Genomic DNA, 23,076 nt, shown 5'->3' on the forward strand with positions numbered 1-23,076 from the left:
CTCCACTATGTTGACAGTACGCAGAAGCTTGACTATTGGAGATAATCAAGACTCACATGAGATCATTGTTTAGAGGCATTTTCTGAGACTTTCAGCGGCCATCTCTCTGAACCATACCTGCTTGCCAGTCTTCAGTACCTGTTACTGAGTGAAGTCTCCCTTTGTTCCCCACTCCTGCTTTAATGAATTCCGAAATTTCTCTTTTTGTTCATTTCACAGAGAACCCTCCATGTTCTGAAGACCTAATGACAAAAAGTAAAAAAAAAAAAAGACTAGCATTGGCAAAGCTTTATAGGTTTCACCTTTGTGACCTTTTGGCTTTGCCACATCTTTTTGCTGATGCTACACAGAATCGGTAAAATGCAGAAAAGGCTTTCCACCTCTGTCCCTTGGTTCACTGAGAGGCTAGTGAACTCTTAGGCAGGCTTGTCGCAGTCGAGCGAATTTGGCGAAGAAACTTCAAGGACCAAGAAAAAAATATATAGGATCAGAATAAAGGAATTCAAACTAACCCTTAATGAGAAGACCTCATGCTGCACTTATAAAATGGAATCTACCACCTCCAATTAAGAGCTTTTTAAAGTGGTGTACCAGCTCTTTAGCCCTCTTTCAATTAGAGAGACGGCTCTCAAGATTTTTGCGACCAGCGAGGTGACTTCTTCCAACTTAAAATTACTTGTATTTATATTTGAAGTATCAAAACGTAAGAGAACTGTATGTTGCATACTCAGAGTAGAGAGCGCAGTTGAAAACCCGGGAGTCTCTGGGGTCCAATAACCAAGAATCTAATTTGCTCACTGTTTTTCCACCACTCTGAAACGGTAGAACGACATATCCTCAAAAGTAAGTCGGGCTCACCCTAGAATCATGTGGACCAGCAACTTTGCGTATGGCAGCAAATTCTCTGGCACACCCTCTCACAGTCCTGATGAACAAAGTTATCCTCTCTGGTTGCTATCCTCGTCCATGGAAGGAGGCACTGATCTGGCCTCTCCTTTAAAAAAATCTTGACAGCAAGGATCTTACAGGCTACTGTCTGATCTCGCTACTATCCAAGATTCTTGAGAAACATCTGAATGGCCATTTGATGGAATTTGAGGAACAGCAGCGATGGCTGTACAAATCTCAGCTTGGTTTCCAAAGACACCACTGCACCTAAACTGCTTTGGTCTCGGTCACAGACCGAATTAGGTGTCTAGTGGACGAGGGGCAAGGTGCAGCTTTGGTTCTTTTAGATCTGTCTGCGGCCTTTGATACCATCTACCCCTCACTGCTTATTGAACGCCTCCAACATTTTGGCATTACAGAGCAGGTATTGGCCCTATTGTCCTCCTTCCTCAATCGCTCTCAGAAGGTACTCTTTAATCAATTCCATTCGGATGTCTTCTCCTTGCCTTGTGCGGTGCCAAAGCGCACATCTTTGTATACTACACTTTTCAACCTGTATGTGTCCCCACTTGCTGCCATCATTCCTGCCTATGGGATATGAGCAATGACACCAAGATCATTGTGTCGATCCCTAGGAACTCCGCTGCTACCACAGATAATTTTTCTCAATGCATGTTGGCGGTCGTAGATTGAATGGACAGGAATTTCCTTAAACTTAATGGTGAGGTAAATTAGGTGTTGCTTTTTGGGATGCAAACTTCGATCTGGAATGGTAACTGGTAGCCGGGCCTCTTAGACGCCTTCCCGATTTCAGTTTAGAAGGCTAAAAATCTTGGGGGTAATCTTAGACACTGATTTATTTCCGAATGGACAGGCACACTACACAGTCACTACCTGCTTCTGGCTTATAAGGAAGGTAAAAAAGATCTTTCCTTTTATCCCCCCTGCCAACGAGAAAGCAGGTAGCATTATCCTTCATGTACAGACTAGATTATTGTAATTCCCTCTACTAAGATTTGAACATAGACAACCAGGCAAAACTTCAGGCTGGCACTGAATGTGCTTGCCACCGATATTCTTGACATTCTTAAGTGCCAGTCAGCAGTTGCTGGGATGGGTGAGCTACATTGACTCCCCACCAGGAAGTGCATTATATGTAAATCCATCTGTATTGTACATAAGGCCCTGCACCTTCCGAGCCCTGCTGGGATTAAAGATCTATTTAATTGATACATCCGAAACCTTTGCTCTCCTAGCTGCAATTTTGTCATCGTACCCAGGGTCCAAAGGAAGAGGTGGGGGTCAGAGTTATGTCTGTCGTTGCTGCCTGACTTTGAAACTTGCTTCCTCAACCTCTGATCAAGATTGCTAAGCATTTGCCTTTTAGAATGCACTAGACCTGGCTCGATGCAATCTAGGCAGCTTCTCCAAGAATAGAATTAGTTTGACTGACACTGTTTAATATCGGTTGTCTGTGACTACATCGCCTAGATCCCTATGGGTAAATGTCGCAGCTGCATCATTTCCTAGGCGCACACATGCAGATAACACTTGCATGCTACTAGCGAAAAGAATGCATTGTTTATTTACCAGTCCAAGATGCAGTAATGTTAGTAGTTTGAAATGTTGAAAAAATGAATTATTAAATTAAATTATTAAATTTAATTATTATAAAAATGTTATGGACTGGAAGGAGTTTGGGGAGCAAAGAAGGAGCGGAACGGGGAAGCAGTAATGGTGGGGTCCAATTGTCCACACGGTTGAGTTGGGAACTTCTTATACACTACTCGTATGTTCTTTGAAGTATGTCTAGATTTTGGGATTTCTGTTTCTCTTCACTCCTATTGTTCAAACCGTTTACAACTATGGTTTCTAGTTTAACAAGTAATGTACTCTGTCTGCAAGGAGAACCGCAATACTGTCATCTCTGATTTATTTTTACTACTTGCAAAATATGAAAGTTGATTTGATGTTGTGGTCCACTTCGTTGCGCTGCATCCTGTCTGGTACCTTTTGGATTTCGAAATCTGTTACGTTTATATTCACTTTTTCTGATCTTCACTGTTCAACTAGTTGTTCTGATGTAAGCCTCCGAACACAGGCATTTGATTAAGCAGACATAATTATTACTGTCACAGGTAGTGAAACTATTTAATTTTATTTCCTCTCTTCTTGAGCTATTGTACATATGTTCGTATCCTATTTGAGCAGTGAATACATTGTAAACATGGGCATATTCCTTTTCTGTGTATTCTAGTGTTTGTGTTTATTCTTTCACTCTGATAAGCTTATCTTTGACTTTTTTATGTCTTTTATATGACATCGTAGATGGGCCATCAAAGAAATCCTTCAGACACATGTCCACACGGTGTGATAATCTGAGGCGGCGTTTGTGGGGTGTCAGGGTGCCAAAAATGATTGTCGCACTGGGCTCCACCAGCGTTTAAGCCGGCCCTGCATGTTCGCACCACCTATTTCAAAGGCTCTTGAGGATTTGATTAATCACCTTGCTTGAAGTAAAATATCTTTGTCATCTTTCACTAGTATAGTAACATCTAGGAAAAGCAGCAATTTGTAATCAAGTGTATTCATGTATTTAGTTTAACTAAGCAAAACGAGGAACATGTCAAAGCGTTGTAGTATCTTGAGATCCTTCCATCATAATTAAGATGTGCTCTCCTTTGAATGTCCTCCTGAAGATGTTTGCATAGAAAGACTTTAATACAGCTACGAAAGTATGAGCAAAGTCTGTCAGCAGAAGTGATTTCAATATACTATATAATAAAGTAACTATAATTAAAAAAAAAAAATCCAAAATAGACAAAGTTCTACTTATCCTTTCTTTTATGCATAAGGTATCTGTGTTAAATAATGTGACATCTCTGGCACGTAACCAAGTTTATGTATTTCCATCAATGACAATTACATTTTTTTCAAGAAGTGAGAACATGGCCCAGTATTAGGTTTTCTAGATCCCCTAACATTGAGGACTTTATCAATGTGCGAACCCAAGAAAGAAATTCAATTGGACTACAACCAACCCACAAGCACTATTTGAGTGAGATGTGGTTTAGGATCGATCAGTCCTATGAGATATCATAGAGATAATTAGTGTAACTCAAACCCTTATGCAAAGACACACTTAGGATCGCTAGGAAGCCAGGGAGGTATTTTCAAGATTTATTTTAAAAATCAAATCCTATCTTAGTGCCTGAAAAATGAATAGGAACGATTATGAAAATAAAACAAAATTGTGGCAGTGATGTATATCAAGAGTGAATAACAAATAATATTGTAACACTGGCGATATAAAACCTACGTTATATTAATATCTCCAATTCATTCCTCATCTCTTTGGCTAACTAAATTTAACTTCGCACCAAAATGGGCGTCTAATTTGACTTTCAAAGACGGTTCATTCCCGTATACCTCTTCTGAAAATTAGAACCAAGCTTAAGCAAAATAGCGGTTTCGGCAAGCAGGCCGATAAGGCCACTAAGCTTAGACTAAATGGACCTCCCGGGAACTGTTAGCAAAAAAAGGCAATGCGGTTCTGTATGGCCTCTGTCGTGAGTCTCTGGCACATTTAACTGTTTGTTTTATGAATTAATAAACATATTTGCACAACAATTCATGTATCTGTTTCATTCTAGTATAGTAGGCCTGCTTGTAGGAGTTCTTTTAATTTTTTTTATTTTTGTATCATAGCGAACACAGCAATAAGCATCATGCAGTGTACAGTATAAAGTGAAAGCAAATGCCAACAGGAGTACCAAGCAACATGCTCATACAATCCGCACTACTATCGCAAAAGTCTGCTTTTGTCGTGTATCACTTTTCAGTCAATTTAAGCAATGTTATTTCAAGCAAAAACAAGCATTTGCAATGCAATCGGTCCGGCATAGAGCCATTGGCGTTGTAAATTACAATGTCTTTTACCTATGTGTTTTTGTTTGGAGCATGGTGAATGCATGTGGTGTGGAATGGAATCTGGTGTTAATGCCATAATGTAAACACAAATACAACAATCGTGCATGAAACTAGGACTAGCAGGCTTGTAAACTTACTGTAAATATTTTGATAAAGCTTCTAAACAACCGCAATAACAATACTATTATTAAAGGAAAACTCAAGTTGCCTGTGCGCGGTTTGTTGAGAAAGGACTGGTATGGTTGGGACTGAGTCAGTTAACTATAAAATAGTTTGCTTATAAACAACCAGTTAGGGTGAAGCAGCCAGTGTTGCAAGCCATACCTTACCTTCTTTGCAAGGATAGCTAAACGTGCTAGATGTAAATAGCAAAACTGGTGACTGATGGGTTTGGGGGGGACAGTCTTGACTGCAACGGCAGCATAACTGTTATTTGTGTTAATATACCTACCAAAACATTCTGCTCAGACCAAAAGCATTTACATGAATTCACCCATGCACGCTGGGAATACGAGAGAATACTTTAATCTTCACAAAATCTAAGCAAGATATACTGTATTTTCTATAAAAATCTAGTACATAATCTTGAATGGAAAAAAGAGAAGCTGTGTGTGAAATCTATCACTACCTCTTCCTTGACTGCAAACAGACAAGAACCATCTGTAGTTGTTTTATTGATGATTGTCTGCTGAGGGCAAAGGGGGCAATGCGGCCAGGCGTAATCGAAAGCTCCCCATGGACCACTGTAACCCCTTTCCACTGGCAAACCCTCTGCTGAGATTGAGAGAGACTGCCATAAATGAACCACATGTGCCGACATTACAAAAGAGTGCGAACACCAAACACGCCAACATTTACCACTTTGCCCCTCCCCCCCCAAAAAAACGATGAAACCTGAAAAGCCTCAACACGCTAACTTAAAATCAAAATATAATGAACATACAGAATTTTTAAAAAAGCTCCTGTTCACTATGTAGCTTAAAGAACACAGTTCGTCAGGAAATGGGCCACTGTGTTTTTATTTAGTTACGGCACAATTTGACACCGAAGGTATGGCCTACAGTGGTCACTGCACACTAATGGCCTCAAATTCCTCTGCTGCCTGCGCCCTGGGCAGCTTTGGACGGCTTCCCACAAATTAATCCCACCCTTTACAAGTTTGAATACACTATCCCGCGCCAACAGCCTCTCTGCGTGAGCGACAATAATGTAGCTCTAGTTTTTGTGCTTAAGTTGTGTAATCACTCCTGCATTAACCACACCTCTGGACTCTTCTGCGTTGTGTAGGGGCCCGGACTGACATTCAATCACCAAATCAATTGTGAACTGTAACGGTCCATTATTTGCAGATGGCTTGTGTACAAGGAGGATTACAGAGCAGGGGTGTAAACTATAAACACTACAGAGCATGCTTCTGCCCCTACCTTTTTTCAAAGCAATTGAAATAAATCACCACACTCTTCTCGGATTTGGTTAAGCTTTTTAATCAAATCCGAGAAGAGTGCGGTGATTTATTTCAATTGCTTTGAAAAAGTTTAAACGAGTCTTGTCCTTGACTCGGCACCGGCACCAGCTGAATGGTCGCTCCTTCTCCAGCAAGGGACATTTGCTTTGACAATATATATATCTGCTATTCCTCGTACTTGGTCGAAGCAGCTTTAGACAGCCAGTCCTGAAACTTAACATGCCCATTGCCAATGGTAGTGCTGGGAAGTACAGGCAAATGCAGCACCCATCTTGGAATAGTATTTATTCTGCTTTGGTTTTTAAAATCTCCTTTATCGGCCAATTAGAGATTCCAGGCTGTTAAACTAGAAATGTGCAAACAATTGACGACGCATATTAAATACATATGCTCGTTTAAGAACATTTTTGTGCACATTAATCAAAAACTAGTGTGACTGTTCAGTATACTTATGGCTGTAAGATGACATTTATTTACAAAGAATGAAGACTCTCATCCCGACCGTTTACCGACATGCTCAGGTGTATTCACTCCTTTCTGTTTACGCAACAATATAAGGGCTAGCTGTGAACCACACTGAACTACTTGCGCACTGGCAAGTGGTTCCATCACCTGGAAACTTTAGCAAGTCCCAGCTTTTTAGCCAACAGTACTGGGCATGCCTCATGCCGGGTAATTTTGAGTTCTATACCAAGTGTTTAATGGGCAAAACAATGGGTGCTGGTGCCCAAATACTGAACTCAGAAACCCATGTCCGGCACTATAAAATGTTAGCTCGCTGCTAACTAAAGCTGGGCAGACTTCATTCTACCTTTTTACCTCGTTAATCCTCTACCAGACAGCACCTTCCCCCGTATCTCATCCTTGAAGGTTCCTGCTTTCTTGTCTGTACTACAGTTTCAGTGCCCCAAAGCAGAGCATGATAGGAGCATGCCACCACTCCAGTTAAAAAAACAAGCCGCATCTCCCCTTAAAATGAAGCCCAAAATCGAACTGATTCCTACTAAAAGAAGCACAAAAGACAGTTGACATTGAAATTGACAAAGATACCACTAATAATAAGAAAAAAGGCAATGGAGCAGGAGGCACGGTGCAGGAGGCAGCACTAACACAACTGCTGCATTAAGGGGTGGTGGGAGGGAGGAATGCTATATTAAAATGTAAGCCGGTATAGCGCTACAGCAGAACACAGCAGGCACAGTAACCGAGCAGGAAACCAACAAAAAAAGTGTTCCCCATAAAGAACAGATAAAGAACCATTATGTTTTGCAACAGTACTTAGTCCCTGTTGCGTAGGAGGAATGGAAGGAATTTTAAAGGATACTGAAACAAACAAATCAAAAGTAGGGGGATGGCTTTAAGCACATAAGAGAAGTTACAACAGGTCTTGAATGCTCAAATTAAAAAGAATCCGCTGTGAGTAAACCAGTGATCAATAGTGAGATCCACATCTTGCCAGCAAATTTAGTGAAGGGTATATTTTGTATAACTGATGTGTGGTTCGCCATACCTGCCATAAAAATACTAAGCAAGACTGAGAAGAAAGTGAAATCTGGAGTGGGGGAGGGGAACAGGATGCTTGCACTGGGATTCAGGATGTTCGGCCCCATTCTGATTTAATTTTGAATTTGGTATTGATCTAGTCCTGAGCTCTCGCTACTTTTTTTTTTTTGGCCATGTCTGGCTATTGAGACTGCTGTTGTCACTTTCCAGTTTATAGGAATTTGAGGGTCAGGTATATGAATCTTCTAGTTACCCTATTGGCCTTTGACCTTGAGATCGGCCTAGTCCACATGTTTCAGACCCATTGTGAATATTCCTATGGGTTAACTATGGCTGCACTCGTCACCAGTGCTCCCGTGAGATGGTAGAAGTGCACCCTCTTCCCCAAACTTGAGGCAATTTGCTCCTGCACTGGGGTACATTCTGTTGATAAACTTGAGTCTAGCATTTCTAGAGATTTCTGTGACAGTCTTCCGTACCCTGTACCATTCCACTTTAGTCATCGACTATGTCGTGTTTGCCCATTTGTCTCTCATTTAAGCTAGCGAGCACTTTGTATGGTCTGTGAGTGTCTTATACACTAATGTATCAGCTTTGCTGTTGTCCTTGATGGTGCATATCACTCTTAAACCTTGATATGTTCTGACCCACTTTCCATAACTTCTGTAGAGCACTTTCTCTTGGCACATGCAAAAGAAAGTGCCCTTCAGGAAGATCAGATTCCTCCCAAAATTTCTTGAAGTCTCACTTTCAAGAGATCCCCAGATTTTCTCCATCCCCGGCTTTGTCAATTGTATCGAATCCCTCCAGGATCCTCTGTAAAGAAACTATAGTAGGTTCATCGGGAAGAAGTCCGGTGCTGGTTCTTTCGTTCAGTTACCTTAGGCCAATGCACTGTGACAATCTTTGTGTGACTGGCATCACTGCACCCTTAAAAGAAACTTGATTCATATTTTGAACTGGCGATCGAAATGGAAATCTTCTGCCTCCTCAGTTTTTAAACCTTGATTTAGCAAAGCACTTGAGCGCTGATCCGAATAATGAGACCTAACCTGGTGTCCACGGAGAGGGGCGCAAATCCATGCTGGTGCCTGATGGTCAGACACGCGGTCCTAAACTGCGATTCGACGTGAGCCCCACAGTTGCACTTTGACCTTATTGAAGTTCTATTTGCTACATCGTTTTGCTGTAAGCGGGTTTAGGAATTAAGGTAGTCTATCGTAGGAACTAAAGTTTGGGAATGTGTAGCCGATTTAAGAGTCTGCCAGTGGTAGACTTTCTCTGTTTCAGGGAAGCTTTTTAATCCTTCCTGTTCTGGAAATACCTTTAGTAAACACCCCCTGTTTTTCAGTCCTGTACAGACGTTTAGTGAGTCATCCAGCGTCTGCTATCTTCTGTATTTCTGTAAGTTTTTCTGACTCTATTTTTAAATTGAATATTATGTTCTATACCTCATTTTTCGAACAGTGTTTAGGTCTACATATCCATTTCTGAAGTCTAAACTAAATCATGCAAAACAATCAATGTTAAAACGAAAACTACAAATTCTCATCTTAACTTTTGATCAACCACAAATTAGTGTTCTCTAGTTTTATGTTTTGATATTTTTTATGTATTTATGCAGATGTCATCTGACGAGGAAAGAAACTCCACTCCAGTTCTCCCAAAAGACTCTGATCGTGGCAGTTCTGTCTCTTCAGAGTTCCAGGTAGGACAGACACAACTCCATTCCTCCTAGCTCCTCCTTTTTAAACTTTGGAAAAACCTTACTTTCAGACAGCTTGGATGGATCTCTTTGTAAATAATTAGCATTTAATAGTATGTAGCTTGTTAACGCTCAGAAAGACCATGAAAATATGTTTTCATCTGAGTCACTACGATGCAATGTGAGGATCCTGCCTTAGTTGTCATCTATTTACAACATCTTTTTTCTTATGTGTCCTTGTTTGACACGCAGTAGCCACCCATTTCTTCTGTACTTCATTTCTTTTCTCCTATCACTTAACTATTGTTGGAAAATGAGGAAGTATCTGTGAGGCCTGCACAAATAACATGTCACATTTGTCCTTCACTGGGAACCAAACACCCTAGTGTAGCACCTGACTCTCAGAGGGTAGCGTTGCAGAGCAGTTTAAGGCTTACTCAAGGGAGGTGGTGTGGGCTAGTAATCGCCATTACAGGTGCGCAGAAATAACTCAATTGATTTTCCAGTCTGTACTTTGCTTTATAAAAGTAAGAGTACATTTATTAACCCCTTCCGTGCGGCCGCGATTTTCCCCGTGTGCGGCCGCCGGCAGAACACGGGCGGGCCATGACGAACCCCAGCCGTCATCAGCACACGAGCACCGTAGTGCATGACGGCTGGGGTTCGTCACCAGCATGGAAGGGGTTAAACACACACACTACTTAATACTATGCACCAATTTACAAATATACATAAGCTGTTGGAATTACTTTGTGACATTGCATGACATCTCTACCCCTCTCGCAGGGGGGGATCTAATACCACCTCCTCCATGTATGTACATCATCTTGCCCCTAATGCAGTGGGCTGACACAACCTGGTGCGAGGGCCCTACCAACTGGCACTATCCCAGTGGTGACCCACCCCATCATCTCAACAAGCATTAAAAAAATCGGTACACCTGCCCTGGGGACACATAACCCTGACCAAGCATTGTATACTGACCATACAGTATGCACCTCTACACCTTAGTGGCTAACAGTCCGGGTTGTTCCTCCCCTAACGCAGTAGTAAGAATACATGTTTGGGCATCACTTCAAATAAGGTACTCCTCATAGTTGATAACCGTTGTAATGCATTGCAATTAAAGCCCCTAAAAGGCTTTACAGTTGAAACACATGATTAAGCATATACCACCAGACACCCTAGTAGGAATGTCTTGGAACATAACCCCACTTCGCTCATGACTTCACCTTACACAGGTAATCAATCAATCAATCAGTGACACTTGTAAAGCGCGCTACATACCCGTAGGGTCTCAAGGCGCTGGGGGGGGAGGGTGCCGCTACTGCTCGAACAGCCAGGTCTTCAGCTTCTTCCTGAAGGAGAGGTGGTCTTGGGTCAGGCGCAGGTCGGTCGGGAGGGAGTTCCAGGTCTTGGCGGCCAGGTAGGAGAAGGACCTTCCTCCTGTAGTCGCTCTTCGGATGCGGGGGACGGCGGCGAGGGCGTGGTTGGCTGATCGGAGGTGGCGTTTGGGAGCGTAGAAGTTGACTCGGCTGTTGAGGTAGCACGGGCCTTGGTCGTGTAGGGCCTTGTGTGCGTGGGTGAGGAGGCGGAAGGTGATTCTTTTGTTGACGGGGAGCCAGTGAAGGTCTCTCAGATGTCCGGAGATGTGGCTGGTTCGTGGGATGTCGAGGATGAGTCTGGCTGAGGCGTTCTGGATCCGCTGGAGTCTCTTCTGGAGCTTGGCGGTGGTACCGGCGTAGAGGGCGTTGCCGTAGTCCAGTCGGCTGGTGACGAGGGCCTGGGTGACGGTCTTCCTGGTCTCGGTGGGGATCCACCAGAAGATCTTCCGTAGCATGCGTAGGATGTTGAAGCACGCCGAGGAGACGTTGTTGACTTGCCTGGTCATGGAGAGGGAGGAGTCCAGGATGAAGCCCAGGTTTCGTGCATGGTCTGTCGGTTTGGGTGCGGTGCCCAGGGCGGGAGGCCACCAGGAGTCGTCCCAGGCGGAGGGTGAGGAGCCCAGGATGAGGACCTCCGTCTTGTCCGAGTTCAGTTTCAGGCGGCTGGTTGTCATCCACTCGGCTACCTCTTTCATCCCTTCGTGCAGGTTGGCTCTGGCGGCGGCGGGGTCGTTGGTCAGGGAGAGGATCAGCTGGGTGTCGTCGGCGTAGGAGATTATGCTGAGGTTGTGTTTGCGTACGATGGCCGCGAGGGGGCTCATGTAGACGTTGAAGAGGGTGGGGCTCAGAGATGATCCTTGGGGGACGCCGCAGATGACTTCGGAGGCCTCTGACTTGAACGGTTGAAGGCGGACTCTCTGTGTTCTTCCGTCGAGGAAGGAGATGATCCACTCCAGCGCCTTGTCCTGGATGCCGATGTTGCTGAGGCGCCGTACTAGGGTGCGGTGGCAGACCGTATCGAATGCCGCGGAGAGGTCTAGGAGGATGAGGGCCGCTGTTTCTCCCTTGTCCATCAGGGCTCGGATGTCATCGGTGGCGGCGATGAGGGCGGTCTCGGTGCTGTGGTTGGCTCGGAAGCCTGACTGTGAGGGGTCGAGGGATCTGTTCGTCTCGAGGAAGGCGGCCATCTGCTTGTTGACGGTCTTCTCGATGACTTTGGCTGGAAACGGGAGGAGCGAGATGGGGCGGTAGTTCTTGAGTTCGGTGGGGTCCGCTGTGGGTTTCTTGAGTAGAGCGCTGAGTTCGGCGTGCTTCCAGCTCTCAGGGAAGGTGGCGGTGTCGAAGGATGTGTTGATGATGTCTCGCAGGTGGGGTGCGAGGACAGCGTCGGCCTTGTTGAAGACGTGGTGAGGGCAGGGGTCGGTCGGTGATCCGGAGTGGATGGAGTTCATCGTGCGGATGGTGTCTTCGGTGCTGATCGGGGTCCAGGCGTGGAGGGTGGTGGTGGGGGGCGGTTGTTCGGTCATGGTGTGCGTTGGTTGGTTGTTGAAGCTGCTGTGTATGTCCGCGATCTTGTTGTGGAAGTATGAAGCGAGGGAGTTGCAGAGGTCTTGCGATGGGGTGATGTCGTTGTTTCCTGCGCTGGGGTTGGAAAGCTCTTTCACGATGTTGAAGAGTTCCTTGCAGTTGTGTGCGTTGTTGTCCAACCGGTCCTTGAATGCTGTTTTCTTGGCGGCGCGGATCAGCTGGTGGTGTTTCCGGGTGGCGAGTTTGAAGGAGGTCCTGTTGTCCGGTGTCGGTTCCCTTCTCCAGACTTTCTCGAGGGCTCGGCAGTTCTTCTTGGAGCTCTTGAGTTCGTCGGTGAACCATGGGGCCTTCTTGCTGCCGGGTCTGCTAGGCGGGGTCCTCAGCGGCGCGAGTTCGTCCGCGCAGTTGCTGATCCACTTCGTGAGGTTGTCGGCGGCCTGGCTGGGGTTCGCTGAGCTGGCAGGAGGGTGCTGGCTCAGGGAGGTGGCGAGCTGGTCTGCTGTGATCTTGTTCCAGCTTCTGCGGGCGGCCTGTTGCTGGTGGTGGTGGGTTGTCGTTCTCTTGAAGGTGAAGTGGATGCAGCTGTGGTCCGTCCATTGAAGCTCAGTGGCGTGGCTGAAGTCGATGTCCGTGCTGGAAGAGAAGACTGCGTCGAGTGTGTGTCCGGCGAGGTGGGTGGGGGTGGACACCAGTTGCTTGAGTCCCAGGTTGGCGAGGTTGTCGAGCAGGGTGCTGGTGTTGCGGTCGTTGTTGTTCTCCAGGTGGAAGTTGAGGTCCCCCAGGAGGATGTAGTCAGCGGAGGGGAGGGCATGCGGGCTGACGAAGTCGGCGATGTCCTCGCTGAATTGGGTGCGTGGTCCAGGGGGTCGGTAGATCAGGGTGCCTCTGAGGGTGGTCTTCGGGTTGGTGTGGATCTGGAAATGCAGGTGTTCGGCGCTGGTCAGGGTGTTGTCGGTGCTGGTCGTGAGACGGATGGTGCTCCTGTGGACGATGGCGATGCCTCCTCCCATCTGGTTGGCGTTTCGGTCCCTCCGGACGATCTTGTAGCCCTCTGGGATAGCGATGGCGATGTCGGGAGCTGAAGAGGCGTTCATCCAGGTCTCTGTGAGGAAGGCAACGTCTGGGGCTGTGGCATCTAGGAGGTTCCAGAGTTTGATGGCGTGTCTGTGGACGGAGCGGGTGTTGAGCAGGATGCACTTGAGGTGGGTGCTGCTGGTGTTTGACTTGGCGGATGTTGGTGTGAGGCAGGTCCGGTTGCAGGAGAACTTGCAGGCGTGGCAGCTGAAGGGTCCGTGGGTGTGACGTGGTGTGGCTTGGTGGCACTCTGGGCGTCGGCCGGTGTTGAGTGCGTTGAGGGTGGCGGCTGAGTACGTCCTGCGGGTCGGTCGGGGTCTTCGAGGACCAGGGGTCCTGGCGCTGGTCGCGATCCGGTCGCGGACGGGCGCAGACGGGCTTACCTTTGGCGCGCCTTCGGCGCACAATCGGCGCGCCCGCTGCGCGTGACCGCTGCGCGTTCGCACGGTCGCCATTTAAGGCGAAGTGCGCGGGTGGGCGGAGCAGCTGGGAGGCGGGAGCGGGGAGGGTTACAGAAGAGAAAAGGGGCGGGGACAAGCGGCGGTGGCGGGAAGGGAGGGCGGAGGGCGGCGAGGTAGGCGGACAACAAGGAAGGAGAGCCTAAAACACGGGCAAAAGAAAATAATGCTAAACAGGCACAAATAAACGACAAAACAGGGGAAAAAAGAAGTTATACGAAGTTAAACAAAAACAGGCACAAATGCTCGTCAAAACCGGGCAAAACAATCCCCGCAGCGGAGACAGCCGGCAGCCGGCAAACGAGGCGGCAGCGAGGCAGAGGGCAGGCAGGGGGCACACGCAGCAGCTGGTGGCCGTGCGGCGCGGGGGTGTCCCACAAGTGGGTCACACTCACCTGCGTCGCACGGTCGCCATTTAAGGCCAAGTGCGCGGGTGGGCGGAGCAGCTGGGAGGCGGGAGCGGGGAGGGTTACAGAAGAGAAAAGGGGCGGGGACAAGCGGCGGTGGCGGGAAGGGAGGGCGGAGGGCGGCGAGGTAGGCGGACAACAAGGAAGGAGAGCCTAAAACACGGGCAAAAGAAAAGAATGCTAAACAGGCACAAATAAACGACAAAACAGGGGAAAAAAGAAGTTATACGAAGTTAAACAAAAACAGGCACAAATGCTCGTCAAAACCGGGCAAAACAATCCCCGCAGCGGAGACAGCCGGCAGCCGGCAAACGAGGCGGCAGCGAGGCAGAGGGCAGGCAGGGGGCACACGCAGCAGCTGGTGGCCGTGCGGCGCGGGGGTGTCCCACAAGTGGGTCACACTCACCTGCGTCGCACGGTCGCCATTTAAGGCCAAGTGCGCGGGTGGGCGGAGCAGCTGGGAGGCGGGAGCGGGGAGGGTTACAGAAGAGAAAAGGGGCGGGGACAAGCGGCGGTGGCGGGAAGGGAGGGCGGAGGGCGGCGAGGTAGGCGGACAACAAGGAAGGAGAGCCTAAAACACGGGCAAAAGAAAATAATGCTAAACAGGCACAAATAAACGACAAAACAGGGGAAAAAAGAAGTTATACGAAGTTAAACAAAAACAGGCACAAATGCTCGTCAAAACCGGGCAAAACAATCCCCGCAGCGGAGACAGCCGGCAGCCGGCAAACGAGGCGGCAGCGAGGCAGAGGGCAGGCAGGGGGCACACGCAGCAGCTGGTGGCCGTGCTGCGCGGGGGTGTCCCACAAGTGGGTCACACTCACCTGCGTCGCACGGTCGCCATTTAAGGCCAAGTGCGCGGGTGGGCGGAGCAGCTGGGAGGCGGGAGCGGGGAGGCCCTTCCCATAACACATGTGACTTTCAGTCTCTAAAAGAAATAACATTAGTAAATGCATTTTTGGGGCAATTACACCTTCACCTTCTTCCAGGCATCCGCAGCACAGCCTTCCACACCTCAAGGCAATCCTTAAGGCCCCCCAGCTGCAGTACAAAAGTTCAAGCCCAGGGGAAAGTTGATTGCTGGCTGTGCCCTTGAGGGGTTGTTCCTTTTAAGTCCCCATGAGACTTAAGGAGAGACTTTCCTCTTTATGCAGAGGGAGGCTGCACCCTGTCACACATTTAGCGGTGAACCCGTTGTCCTGGGGCCACCATGAGCAGAGAAAAGGCGGTATTCCCTTGCAGGCCGGTCTGGGCCTGCAAGGGATTGTGGGTTGCTTCTTCCAGCCCCGTGAATAGTAGAGCAGCGGCTCCCCCCGCTGCTCGGGGAGCCCATCCCGGTGGCTCCCGCCGGCTCCCCGGCCCCTTGCATGCTGACGCGGGAGCCGGCACTCCTCTTCTGGTCTGCCCTCTCCATCGGGCAGACACAGAAAATTCCTACTGGCATTGTTGTAAACGTATCTAGGACCCTAATTAAATATTCCTGATGTATGCCCTTATGTAGTTATAACAAATCATATCCTTATAAAGGCATAAGAATCATATCCATATTTAGTCATAGCCAATGCAGTCCAAATACGGCAAGGCTACTTCCTTAGACTCCTAGAAAGTACAATTCATTCTTTAAACAAACCAAACCTCCAGCAACCCGGGAATTCCCCCTGCTTTTGTTTTGATTTTCCTAGAACTCCTGTGAGTCCTGAAAGAACTGCCTGTTCTTAGTGACGGTTCTTATTGACGTCTTATGTCCAACCTTGCGTCAAACACGACACCCTCCGGATAAAAATATACCAGCATTTGCCTTAAGCAACACACTGTGGTTTGGAGCAGAGCGGCTATCTACTTACCCAAAGCCCAGCTGATGCGAGTGCCGAAGGAAGCCGCCCCTCACATTTGACGCACTGAGAAAGCCGCTGTCTTTTCTCCTGCTGAGAAAATCCAGCTCCAGTGTTTCCAGTCACCCTTGCGGGTCACTGGGAGATCGAGTCCGGAGAACGAGATACAAGACCTCCTTCATTCTAAAACCAAGGTACAGAGCTGATTAGACCCTTAGAGAATTCTTGATTCAGATTCTTGGCAAAACTAACTTAACTTAAACTGCAACTCCCTTACTCCTTCCCACGTACTAGGCTTAGGTTAGGTAAAATGGGGTAAGCGTAATTTAGAAGCACCAGTTGAGTATGTTTAGTCAACTTTTATCATTGTATGTAATTGTATATATTTCATCCGTTTTAAGTATCATATGGCTCGGAAACCATATCAATGCGTTTACAGTATTATTTCATAATACTCCTTTTACTGTACGCACTTTACTTTATGACTAGCAGCCCGCCCCAGCGTTGCCTGGGGCAGAAAGGGGATGGGGGCAGCATTTTTTTTTAGCCACCGTTGTTCAGGGCCAACCTCCCGCCCACTTCCCCCTCCCGCCCCGGCCCTGCCCCCTCCCGCCCCGCCCCGGCCCGTGTCCCGGAGAGCCAGAGCCGCCGTTCCCGATCCAGGCGCCCCGCCCGCACAGGCCGCCACTTCGCCCAGCAGCAAGCAGGGCCGCGGCAGTCCTCCCAGCAGGTCGCGATCTTCGCCGCCATTTCAGGAAGTGTTCAGGAAGTGTTGGGAGCGCAAATGTCATCACGCGGCCGGCGCTACTTGCAAGGGACTACTTTATTTTTATTTCAACATTTTTTAAACAACGTATATTTTTTATTTTTAATAGCCTATGTCCTTCTGCTTGCCCTGAGGTATTCAAAGATACCTTTGGTGTTTTTGATTGGTGGTGTACTTTTCGAGTTTACCTGGCTCAAAGGACACAGTTCTCTCTTTATAATAGTAGTATAGATAAGTATTGCAATTGTGGCAATTCACTTCTCTTGCATGAGAAAGAAGACTGCTCAATAAATAACACCTTTTATTGAAAACGCCCGTCTCTCTAGTTCTCTGTACTCTGGTGAAACTAAGTATGCACGATTGACTGAGTGAAATAGCTATCTATTGTTATCACACGACTCTGGAGATGTACTCCTTATTCTGGAGGGAGCAAAGTTGTCATATTTATGCAGTTGTCAGAAGCTAATCCCTTCTTGTCTAATCAGGGAAGTTAACTCCTCCCTGTTCATTCGAGAAAGTTTCTAGTGACCTCTGAGCTAGCTGGCATACCTAATTAAGTCTAACATATTCAGTAGAGACCTAGTCGACCTCAGTCCTACATCTAAACTGCTGTTTATGTTATTCCAATGCGCAGAGCCTAATGGGAATATAGGAACTACACTACAGCATGGCTAACGCCACGGGGGAGTGTGGCGGCACTCTACACCCCCTTCCCCGCCTGCCTTCCTGTAGCCGCGGGGGATTGCAACAGCACTCCCCTGCCTTCCTCCGTTACTTCGGGGCCTGGAGATGGGGTCCCGGACCCACGCCACCTTCACAGGGAGGGCACCGGCGCTCCCCGACTTAGCTTCTCCCGCCGGGGCCCGGAGATGGGGTCCCGGGCCCCCAGAGATTCTTCACGGGGAGTGCAACAGCTTTTCTCCTGGGCATTTCTCCAGCATCACCGGAGTACAGGGTGGGCTCCTGGCACCCTGCAGGGCATTTTCACGGGGAGCACGACGGCGCTCCCCGGCTTCACTCTGACCCACCCCGGGGGCTTTTCTGGACCGGCGGCGGTGGAGCCCCACGTGCTACGTCATTGGTCGGCCAAAGGTTGCCTACCTGCTGGGGGCCATATCTCCGCCCCAGGGGACCGATCTTCATGATTCTGGCCTCTTCTTGCCCTGGCCGTGCTCCCCAGCCACTGGGAGCACTTTCCTTAGCCCTCTTGATCTCCAAGAGGGTGAGTGCAGCAGGGAGCGGTCTTCACTTGCTCACTGCGCTAGCCTTTCGACTGGCTCTCTTACTGGGCCTCTCTTCTCCTTGCGCAGAGGCCCAGGCTCCTGGTCACTTGTGCTGGTCTGGGCCACTCTGGAGGTTCTCCTTTCCAGCTGCCCATGGTGCCAGGCTTCAGCACCAGTCGTCCTCAGCAGACCACACCCCAGAGAGAACTACTCTTCCTGTGTAAACTTTTTTTTTTTTACAAATAATTTGGAGGGGACTGTCAGGAAGTCTCAGTTTGCACTATCAAACAGCGACACATCACTTCCCTGCCCCTACTCCCTCCTTCCTGCCCATGCATCTGGGTCTCTTCAAAATGGCATTGTCCAGGGGTCTCATGCCACATGGTCTCTGAGAGGCCCTCCCCTTTGCTGCCTTCTCTCCCGAGCAGCTTGGTGCCTGGCACCAGGTGTCAGCTGCTGATGGATGAACTTGTAGCTCCGCCCATCGTCTCTTCTTGGAGTGGAGACCTTCGCCCTTGGAATGCTTGTTGTGGAGTGCTGGGTCTCTGATGCTACAGCTTGAGGAGGAAGGTCATTAATTCAGCATGACAGGCGGAGCCCCAGCCAGGCCCTGGTTAGGACTTTAGTGCGTGTCTGGAATATGTAGGCCCTTGTAAAGTAAAACTAGCCCATGTGCTCCCCATCCTCATAGGGGAATAATGGAATAACAACAGTAAAGCACATTGACTTTCCCTCAAATGTTTCTTCCCATTGTAGAAGCCTATTACATGTCACCACTGAGTTCTGCATAAGTCCTGCCACACCATTCAATTTGTAACTGCACCTGGGCTGCGCACGCTAGGAATCACCCCTGCGCAGCCCTCACACTTGTGCACACGCATGTACACACACATGACTAAATGTAACCAGCCCGTGCCCCTTGTTCTGGCTGCAGCGCTGTGGCCTACTTGCGCCAGGAGGACACCGGTAAAATACACATGCAGTCCCTCTCATCATGAGTTCACTGTGGGGGAGTCTCAACTTATGAGGCTCTCCCACAGTAAATGCTCAACAAATAGGTGTTCAAAAAGCAAAAAATCCAGACGGCCGGAACCACCTTCTAACAACTATTCATACCTCTTGTAGGGTTTTATCCAGTTTCCCGGATGATACTAGCCTGACACTACTGGCATCCTACGCTGAATTTGAGGCTACATTATTGTATTATTGTTCTATCTTTTTTATCCCTATTGTGTCCTGATGTGCTATTGATTACTCCTTTTTATTTTTGTTAATGCAACTACTGTTTTACCCCTATTGTATCCACCCATCCTAAGTCCTTTATTCCACATGTCAATTGTGTAAAGCGCTCTGATACCCTCACCGGTCTGGTTTGCGCTCTATAAAACTCCAAAATACAAAAATGCATATACAAGAAGGGAGGAAGGCTGCAGCTACAACATAAGCAGGCACACAACTGTTATGCACTCTCGACATATTTGCCCCCCATTGGTAATTAAACACATACTGGCAATTAGGGTACACGTGTATGCAGCCATACACTGTACATAATCATTTATGCACCATTAACATGATCATACAATCAGACAGTGCTCACTGGTATGCAGACAACATTTGCACACACATTGCCGAAAGTTCACAATAGTGGCAGCGCAGTGTTTTGAGTCATACCCCTCTCCACAAGTTATTGTTTCTAATCAGTCACAATAGTAAACCATAGATTAATTTTGAGCCCACGTCTCGTACACTATCAGTTTACGAATTATGGGTCACTCATCCAAAGTGAATTTCGACACCACTGGCAGAGCTGGATACTTCTTCCAACACTGTGATGTTTACATCCTCCTCTAGCAAGAGACACATGCGGTGTGTAGAAAGAGGGTAATGTCATATTTGCGCTATATAAATGCAATTACAGTTATCCACACTCCCAGCAGGTGCTTGCACTGAAATCTACTTTCAGATGCTTTGTGCAACGGAAATATGTTGTCAGCTGTAGCAGGCAAAGACAACATGGTGATCGATACACATGCATTAAACACCCTCTGCATTTGTGTACCGGGTGAGGGATTTATCCATGCCTAGTGGACAGAGTGCAGCTGTTTTCTTACATCAAAGGTCACACGACGGTTCAAATCTTGCCCTGCAACCAAAGGAGAACCGCAGGTTTCAAGTCTAATCTAGTTTCCTCGCCACGAACAGCCTCGAGAGAGACCGATCAAATAGTCATTTATAGACTTGCAGCTCAACTGCAGATCAACAAACTATAAACATTTCACAACATTGACCTTTTTCAAAATCGCGTTGTAGACATTTACAGTGATTGTGCTTGCACTAGACTAAGCAGGCAAATGTGGACATTTACAAGACTCAAACAAATGTGAGATGTGTATTCCAATGGTAAACGGACATTACATGAATGGTAAAAAAAAAAGTCCTTACAAAATAGTTAAAAGACTCCGTGTACTGCCGCCAGTAAACGATCTAGTCCAGGTGGGAGGAGCTAAAACTGGACAGGATGGTAACCAGGAGGGACTAAAAAGCCTCACTTACAATGTGAAGCCAGCGTTTAGCATTGAGGAGGATGCAAGCTACTATGAAGAGGGAGCGGAGCCTACACTACACTTCTGAAAGTGAATTGATCACAAAAAGCCTCGCGGAGCAAGTACCGTGCATGCGCTGCAACGCAGGTCTGCGAGACCTAAAAATGTTGCCACCACCAATACAGGGAACAGGGACTCTGCCGCAGAATCCTTAAATAAATTAAGTCCTAAGGGATCAGGGAGAGCATCAACTGACCCCAGGACGAGGTTGGGGCCCCACAAAGCCTTCAGCTATTTGGAGTGGAGGTTGCTTGCTAATTTACTGGAAAAAACACGGGCTAAAGTTATGTTATGAATTTTGCAGATTATGGATTGGGATGCAAATTCACTAGCACAACTGCTCTGCAAACAAGAATTTGCACACCAAATACAGTGCTTATGACTTAATAGTGTTTACACCAGTAAATACTCCTAAACGCTCAATGTAATCAAATAGCAACACTTAGTCAAACCAGTAAATAATACTACATTAGTCTTTCGTAGTACAATATTTGCAGTTGTATCTGCTTCATCAAGGACGGGGTCATGAATATTGCTGTTGTATGAGATATGAATTGCATTACTCCCTTTAACTTGGCAATTTTGTAAGCATGACTGCACTTGAGCTACATTTTTTCAGTGAATATATTACACAGACTGCATTAATGCCTACGTAGTTATGATTTGGTAAGAGTTTCCATTGAAAAAGCATTTTTTGTTTTCCTAATATCATAGGTGCAATTTCAATCTGCACAAACGTTCCTTGAAAATGTTCATCCACTTTGGGTTCAACTTAGCAAAATGTCTGTGGAGTCTTCCATACTTTGACGCCTGACCTTTTTTAGAATCTTCAAAATATCTCCAACTTTGGAGGCTTTAAGTATGATGGCTTTTCTATTTTCTTTGCCCTAGCTCAACCTGATTTAGTTGGGCCTAGTCACCGGTGGCCTTCACGTTCTAGATATGTTTTTTGTCCAGTCTTTTAAGTTTGTCTTGTCCTTTCTTTTTTCATTCCTTGCGCCAAGAAGGTGAACGTGCACTCCAACATTAATCCAAATTTTCTGAACAGGAATGGAGTATCCTTTGAAGAGTGATAGCTGGAAGATAGATAACTGGCCAATGTGATACCTTAATTCTTCTCCTCCTCGAGAGGAAACCTAACTGTTTCATGACTATACTAGTATCCAGAACATAGGTGAGACAGTACTGCTGCACAGACCTGTGGAGCATATGCTAAAAGCACCCATGCTCCTAACTGCGGGCAATGGATAGGTCTTTCACCACTACACAGCCTACCTTCGCCCTATCCCACCCGCACTCTCTAGCAAACGCCCATACTCTTGAGTGATTGATGGTTGGCTCCCCCAATACCCCTAATGATTGTAGGCAGATCGCGAAGGTAACTAGAGCCTAATTCATATTAAAATGTATACTTTGAAGTGGAGGAAGTTTGTTTTTGAACACGTTGGTGAAGTTCTACCTTCTGCCCATCTGTTCTAACATAATAAGTTGATATATCCTGCATCTTACATGGACTGGCCTTTAAATGTTCATCAGATTTCACCAGACATTGCTCTCCCGCTTCAGAAGATGCCACTCGGCTCTCTCAGTGAGTGATGAAGGAGATTATTAGACAAGAGTAGATTAATGTATTTGATTTAGAAAATTGCAAACCTAGCTATAAAGCAGATGAGTGACTCACAGTAGAACATTTACATTGCAAGTGGATATCCTGAGGCAAGGGAACATTTCCACTGGTACTGGTTGCCAAAGGAGCTCCCTACGTTATTATCATAGCTCATGGATGCTCCATTTAACCCTAACCCCAAAATGCATTGGGATTCCCGGTCTGTGAAGACAACTATGGGGTTAGCCATAACTTCTCCAAAGCTTCTCCATGAAGTTCAATTGTTTTCTATATTGCAACTCTGCCTCAGGTGCGATATGGAGTAGATTACAATGGGGACGAACCCCTACTCAATGGGACGAATCCCTAATATGTTTATTCTCAAGGTTGTAAATAGATTTTCACATATGGCGCTGGCCACCTGTCTTATCTAATACGACCAGCTCAGCTGAAAACGTTCTTCATGCAATAGCCATCAAAAGGCGTCTGAAAGTCTTTCTTCAGAGAGCCAACATTTTTCCAACTCTTATCTACTATGTTATTTGAAAAAGCTAGCAGGAGCCAGAATTTGTCCTAGTAGACGTCCACCAGATATTTTCCTGCATCACACTTTGCCCCACCAAAGGAATAACTGTAAAAAAATCACTCTTTGCGTCGTCCCAATAACAACAATGTGCAGTGGGAGCCTCTAGGGACAGAAATCA

General features: G+C 47.0%; 1 protein-coding gene across 2 annotated transcripts in view; it reads left to right on the plus strand.

Moving 5' to 3' along the window:
* Positions 1–23,076, plus strand: part of POC5 (POC5 centriolar protein) — a 328,992-nt gene that overhangs the window by 48,103 nt on the left and 257,813 nt on the right. For both annotated transcript variants that reach the window (XM_086960759.1, XM_086960761.1), the window contains exon 2: positions 9,411–9,494. In XM_086960759.1, coding sequence (XP_086816885.1) covers positions 9,411–9,494 — 84 coding nt within the window. The remainder of the gene's footprint in view (positions 1–9,410; positions 9,495–23,076) is intronic.

This window comes from Lissotriton vulgaris, chromosome 3_1 (assembly GCF_964263255.1).
Source record: "Lissotriton vulgaris chromosome 3_1, aLisVul1.2, whole genome shotgun sequence".
NCBI lineage: Eukaryota > Metazoa > Chordata > Amphibia > Caudata > Salamandridae > Lissotriton > Lissotriton vulgaris.